Below are 6,710 nucleotides of genomic sequence, written 5' to 3' on the forward strand. Positions count from 1 at the left end.
GGTCAGGGCTGGGCTGTTTTAATCAGCAGAGAGAAGGCCCTATTTGCATGTTCCCTAAGTATATATCAAATTTTCCAGGTAGCATCCTCATGACTGCAGTGACCTACAGCAGTTGTGAGGGTCCTGGGGGAGTTTGGTCACCATGAGATCTTTGAGGAAACTGTACTCTTTTATTTTGTGATTTTGGTAGAGAAACTGCTTATCACACATTATATTCCTTTTTTCACTATGCACCCCATCATTGTGATTAGGTACCCATTTTACCAGTATTTTACAGGTGGGTATGTATACAATGCAGCACAGAATGGCTGTGTGAATCTCCAGGTGAGTACAGCAGGTGAAGTTGAGCCCCAGTGTCGGAGTCTGTACTCCTCACCATGGGAACTGTTTGCTCCCTTGAACCTCCTGCAGACAGAGCTGGACATGAGATTAGCAGGCTTCCTGAATTTCCAGAATTCCCAGTAGACTGATGTGTGGCTTCCAGGTCTTTTTTTTTTTTTTTTTTCAGCATAACAGTATTCATTATTTTTGCACCACACCCAGTGCTCCATGCAATCCGTGCCCTCTATAATACCCACCACCTGGTACCCTGACCTCCCAACCCCCACCCCTTCAAAACCCTCAGATTGTTTTTCAGAGTCCATAGTCTCTCGTGGCTCACCTCCACTTCCAATTTCCCTCAACTCCCTTCTCCTCTCCATCTCCCCTTGTCCTCCATGCTATTTGTTATGCTCCACAGGTGAATGGATAAGCAAGATGTGGTCCATATACACTATGGAGTATTATGCCTCCATCAGAAAGGATGATACCCAACTCTTGTAGCAATATGGACGGGACTGGAAGAGATTATGCTGAGTGAAATAAGTCAAGCAGAGAGAATCAATTATCCTATGGTTTCACTTATTTGTGGAGCAACCAGGTCTTTCTGTCACAAAACTTGGAGACACTGAGAATCCTTGACAGAATCTCACAGAGCTTGTGGAGTTGCTGTGGGCTATCAACAGCCACAAGGACATTTATACCTGTTCTCTCTGTACACATCCATGGAAAACTTTAAATAAAGATAAAAGAATGGAATTATTATTTAAACAATTAACATCAGAACACTTGAGATCAGAACACATGCTGTTAGTTAAAGACAGTTCTTCATTTCTGAAATGGAGATCATTGTATTTGTATGCTCATATTTATTATCATGATGATATCAATTATATTTATCCCAGTGCTTCACCCTTGGCAAGTTGGTTTTTGTCATTTTGATGGTTTATTCCAAAAATGGAGGACTCTTTTGTATTTCCACAGATTTACAAACTGTTTACTGTGTTTCTGTGTGGGAGAAGTTAACAGAGCATTTAGCTGGAAACCATCAAGAGGAGACCAGCCATCAGCCAACCTCTTGTCCTGGATCATGAACTTCATGGTTCTTGAGTCAGAGGGATTGTGAGTGCACCCTGTTGGTCCCAGTGAACCAGCAGCTGTCACTGACCCTTGCAGAGATACAGGGACTTCTCTTTTCCCTTCCCCATTTATCCAACATGCAAGGAGTTACCCTCTCAGCATAACCACTATGGATTGTCCTATTGGTAGGATATGTCCTCATACTTACTTCCTTTACTTGAGCTCCTCACTCTGCTCATAGGCTACAATATCCAATATTTATTGTATTCAGATGTGAGCAGGAATGTTGGATCAAGTCCCTATGATCTATCAGGTGCTCTTAAGCCGCTGAAGTTTTTCCCTCCTGAGGGTAAATTCATACATTCTATTGTATGGGAAATGTCTCCTCTCTCAGTAAGGTGAGGGTCAGCGGGTTTTCCTGGGAGGAATAGTCCTAGAAACCACTACTCTATATGCTTCCAATTATAATTGATGTGAATCACTAATGAAATTTCCATTGGTCTGAGAATTGTCTTCAGCAGGTATTGGATTTTAGTCATTCTGTCAGGTATGAGGTGACATCTTTCCATGGTTTTGATTTGTGCTTCCCCGATGATGGCTAACGTTCAGCATCTTTTCATGTACCTGATAACCATCTGGATGTCTTATTTCAATAAGTTTTTATTACTTCCTTTCTTCTGACCATTTTTAACTGTATTATTTGCATGTTGAGTATGGGAAAGTCTTTATAGATTATGGATATTAAACTTTATCACATATGTATTTTCCAAATATCTTCTCCCATTTATGATTCATATGTGGAATTTATGATGAAAAACAAATGAACATAAGTGAAGTAGGAAAAGAAAAAAATGAAGGAGGGAAACAACCATAAGTGACTCTTAGTAATAGAGAATAAACTGCACGTTGTTGGAGGGAGACGAGTGAGGACTGGGGAGATGGATGATGAGCTTGAAAGAAGGCACCAGTTTTGATGACACTAGGTGTTGTATGTAATGATGAATCACTGAATTATACTCCAGAAGGCAATATTACACTGTGTGGTAACTAATAAAATTTATATTAAATATAAAATAAGAAAAATGCAGCAGGTACTGGAATACATGTGTGGTGTCCAACAGTGAGGACCCGGGAACAACACATCATAAACATGCATTCTCAAGCTTGGGCTTGTTCCTGCGGAGGAATGGGAGGTGCAAAGAAAGGCCAGCTGACACTTGTCCATGCTTCATGAGTTCTCAGATGCACCGCTGTGAACCAGCCTGGCCCAGAAGCTCAGGATGAACACACTTGGGCAGGATGTGGGATGCAAGATGTTTGGACAGCTGCCAGTGAGGTGTGGGCACAGACGAGTTAGGAAATGCCAACCCATATGGCACCACACAGAGAGTCATGACTGTTTTTGTTAATTATGTCAGGGAGAAAATGGATAAAGGCACGGAGTTGAGTCTCTTTACTCTAGATCCCAATGAATATCCATTTGGGACATAATTTCTCTATTTCTACCTAAATTAGAGAAAATGTTGAAATTGTTATGAAACTATAAAACCATTCACTAAACATATGAGCATACATTTTCTCTGTTAGTTGTTAAAAATGCCTGCCTTTAATTGTTTATTTTAGGAAAAAGACCCCACATAATATGTAGAATCTTAAATATTTGAAATGCAATGGTGACAAGCATATACACCACATGATTTCACACTGAAGCATCTCCAACAGAGTCTCATTTCTTCCACCACACCTGACGTGTGGACCAGCCCTGCAATGATCAGGGCCTCAGGACTGGACCTTAGTCTTTCCCCTCAAAAGATGTCATCTGCATCTTTCCAAGAGCTTCCTGGTGTTACTGGTTTAACTGAGTAGAGTTGAGATACATAGAGTATGTTAATGTTTACTGGTTGTGTTGTTCTATTCTTCTGTCACATACAAAGGACATAAACAGAAGACAACTATACAAAAGTTAAAATAAAACAAATGAATAGTCAAGAAGCAAAATTTAAAAATAGGCAAGTAACTCCCTAACCCTACAAGCTATAAAACTTTGAACAGTGTGGAGATTCCTCAAGAAATTAAAAATAGAGCTTCGCTATGACCCTGCCATTGCACTCCTGGGTATTTACCCCAAAGATACAGATGTCGTGAAAAGAAAGGCCATCTGTACCCCATTGTTTATAGCAGCAATGGCCATAGTCGCCAAACTATGGAAAGAACCAAGATGCCCTTCAACGGACGAATGGATAAGGAAGATGTGGTCCATATACACTATGGATTATAATGCCTCCATCAGAAAGGATGATACCCAACTTTCGTAGCAACATGGACGGGACTGGAAGAGATTATGCTGATTGAAATAAGTCAATCAGAGAGAGTCAATTATCATATGGTTTCACTTATTTGTGGAGCATAACAAATAGCATGGAGGACCTGGGGAGATAGAGAGGAGAAGGGAGTTGGGGTAAATTGGAAGGGGAGGTGAACCATGAGAGACTATGGACTCTGAAAAACAATTTGAGGGGTTTGAAGTGGCAGGGGGGTGGGAGGTTGGGGTACCAGGTGGTGGGTATTATAGAGGTCAGGAATTGCATGGAGCACTGAGTGTGGTGGAAAAATAATGAATACTGTTACGGTGAAAATAAAAAAATTAATTTTATCATAAAAAAAACCCCACTCACTGAGATACCACTTTACACCAATTAGAATTGCCAAAATTAACAAGACAGTAAATTACATGTGTTGGAGGGGATGTGGAGAAAGGGGAACCCTCTTCCACTGTTGGTGGGAATGCAAGTTGGAGCAGCCGCTTTTGGAAAACATTGTGGAGATTCCTTAAGAAAGTAAAAATAGAGTTTCCCTATGACCCTGTAATTGCAGTACTGGGTATTTACACCAAAGATACAGATGTAGTGAAAAGAAGGGCCACTTGTACCCCAATGTTCATAGCAACAATGAACACGGTCACCAAACTGTGGAAAGAACCAAGATGCCTTCAATGGATGAATGGATAAGGAAGATGTGGTCCATATACACTATGGAGTATTATGCCTCCATCAGAAAGGATGAATACCCAACTTTTGTATCAACATGGACAGTACTGGAGGAGATTATGCTGAGTAAAGTAAGTCAAGCAGAGAGAGTCGATTATCATGTGGTTTCACTTACTTGTGAAGCATTAGGAATAACACAGATGACATTAGGAGAAGGAAAGAAAAAATGAAATGGGGTGAATCAGAGGGGGAGATGAACCACGAGAGACTGTGGCCTCTGAGAAACAAACTGAGTGTTTTGGAAGCGAGGGGGTGTGGGTATGGATGAGCCTGGTGGTTGGTATTAAGGAGGGCATCTAGTGTATGGAGCACAAGGCATGGTGCATAAACAATGATTCTTGGAACTCTGAGAAAATAAAATTAAATTTAAAAAGTTTTATATTCACTTGGGTGTGTATGTGTGTCTCTGTGATTGTTTGTGACCTTCAAACTCTGTCCACACAACATCCTGGTGCAGTTTTCCTCTTCTATTCCATTTTTTCATTAATATTGATACTGTGAGTACAGTTCAAGTTTGACACTCTACCAGGGCTGTTAATTCTCTTGCTTTGCATTGTTGATGCCTCTGTAGGCTCATATCCAGCACGCACTTTACACTGGTTTTGACAAGCTTGCACACTGAGCTGAGTGATCCTCTAATGAACAGAGAGTGTAGTTGGGAATCCTGTAAGGTTCAGATGACATACATGGAGATATTTGTAATTCATTGGTATTTAGAGACAGGAACAAGCAAGTATAATTGACACTGTCTTTTGTGCTGTTCATAAAGTTGTTGTCCCAAATTTCTAAATCAGAGACTGAAGAGGAAGCATGGAATCATGTGTCCAGAGAGGCTCCTTTGGGGAAAGAGCTTGAAGGCATGAATGGCAAAGACCCTGACAGGAAACCTGCACATATCCTCCTCCAGCTGCACCTGTTCCTGGGGCTTAAAGACAGAATTGGTGAGTGGTGTGCACCCCTGGTGGTCCAGATCCCGTCCTACAGTGAGGTTTGTGTCTGGGCTCACACTGATGTCCCCTCACTGTGTCTCTTGCACAGTAATACACTGCCGTGTCCTCGGTTCTCAGGCTGTTCATCTGCAGATACAGTGTGTTCTTGCCGTTGTCTCTGGAGATGGTGAATCGGCCCTTCACAGAGTCCGCGTAGTATGTGCCACTTCCATCATAGCTAATAACTGCGACCCACTGCAGCCCCTTCCCTGGAGCCTGGCGGACCCAGTGCATCCCGTAGCTACTGAAGGTGAATCCAGAGGCTGCACAGGAGAGTCTCAGAGACCCCCCAGGCTTCACCAGGTCTCCCCCAGACTCCACCAGCTGCACCTCGCACTGGACACCTGCAGACACAAGATACCCCAGTAAAGGATCGGTCACACCCCCATGTCTTCTCTCACTCATATCCACTCACATCCTCAATGTCTGTTGTTCACCATGAATTACCTTTTAAAAGAGCAACAAGGAAAACCCAGCCAAGTACAAATTCCATGGTGAGTTCTCTGTGTTCGGTCCTGAGCACTGACTGGAACACCTGGGAATCCTGGTGCTGGGGCTCCTCTCCCAGCTGCAGAGTCAGGTTTGGGCTGTTTTAATCAGCAGATGGTGGACCCTATTTGCATGTCCTCTGGCTATATATTCAGCTTGGGATCTAGTCTGACAGAGAGGCAGTGACCCAAGCAGTTGTGAATACCTTTTAGTGCTAATATAAATGTTGAAGAAAATGCTTTTTATTATATAACATTCCAGGGTGTATACTTGTGTTTGTAGGGTGTCCATGAACATATATGGGGTGAGACTGACCCCAGCATCTAGGTCAGTGCTCCCCCCACAGGAATTGCTGCCCTTCACCCCGAATCATCTGCAGGACAGAGTGTCAGGCTATGAGGCATATGGAACCCATCCTCTAATGGGGATGGATTGATTTTGCTTATTTTATACTTTACCATAAATACAGAGAAAATCGGCATCATGCAGGTGTATTTTCGTATCTGTAACATTCACTCTCTCTACGTCCCTTTAAAATCAACTTTGTTATTACCTATAATAAATTCAATGTGTATATGCGACACAAGATGAACGGCCCATATACGGAGTGTGTGATAAATAAACACAGGTGTCACAATCAACATTATGGACAGTGAGTGCCTCAATTCTCCCTAAAATGTCCAGATTTCCCCCTGGAATTCCTCCTTCACTTTCCCTTGTCCTCCCTGTTCCCACATAACTATTGTTCTTCCTCATGTCACCTTATACTGGCTTTAATTTTGTAGGA

At 42.2% G+C, this 6,710-nt stretch overlaps 1 gene segment (V, D, J or C); it reads right to left on the bottom strand.

The window, feature by feature from the left end:
• Window positions 1–5,447: 5,447 nt before the first annotated feature.
• Window positions 5,448–6,028, bottom strand: LOC131837275 (immunoglobulin heavy variable 3-30-like). The segment is given in 2 exon segments: window positions 5,448–5,778; window positions 5,882–6,028. Coding segments are annotated over 2 exon segments (377 nt in total).
• Between the last annotated feature and the right edge of the window lie 682 nt (window positions 6,029–6,710).

The sequence above is a fragment of the Mustela lutreola genome, chromosome 7 (assembly GCF_030435805.1).
Source record: "Mustela lutreola isolate mMusLut2 chromosome 7, mMusLut2.pri, whole genome shotgun sequence".
Taxonomy (NCBI): domain Eukaryota; kingdom Metazoa; phylum Chordata; class Mammalia; order Carnivora; family Mustelidae; genus Mustela; species Mustela lutreola.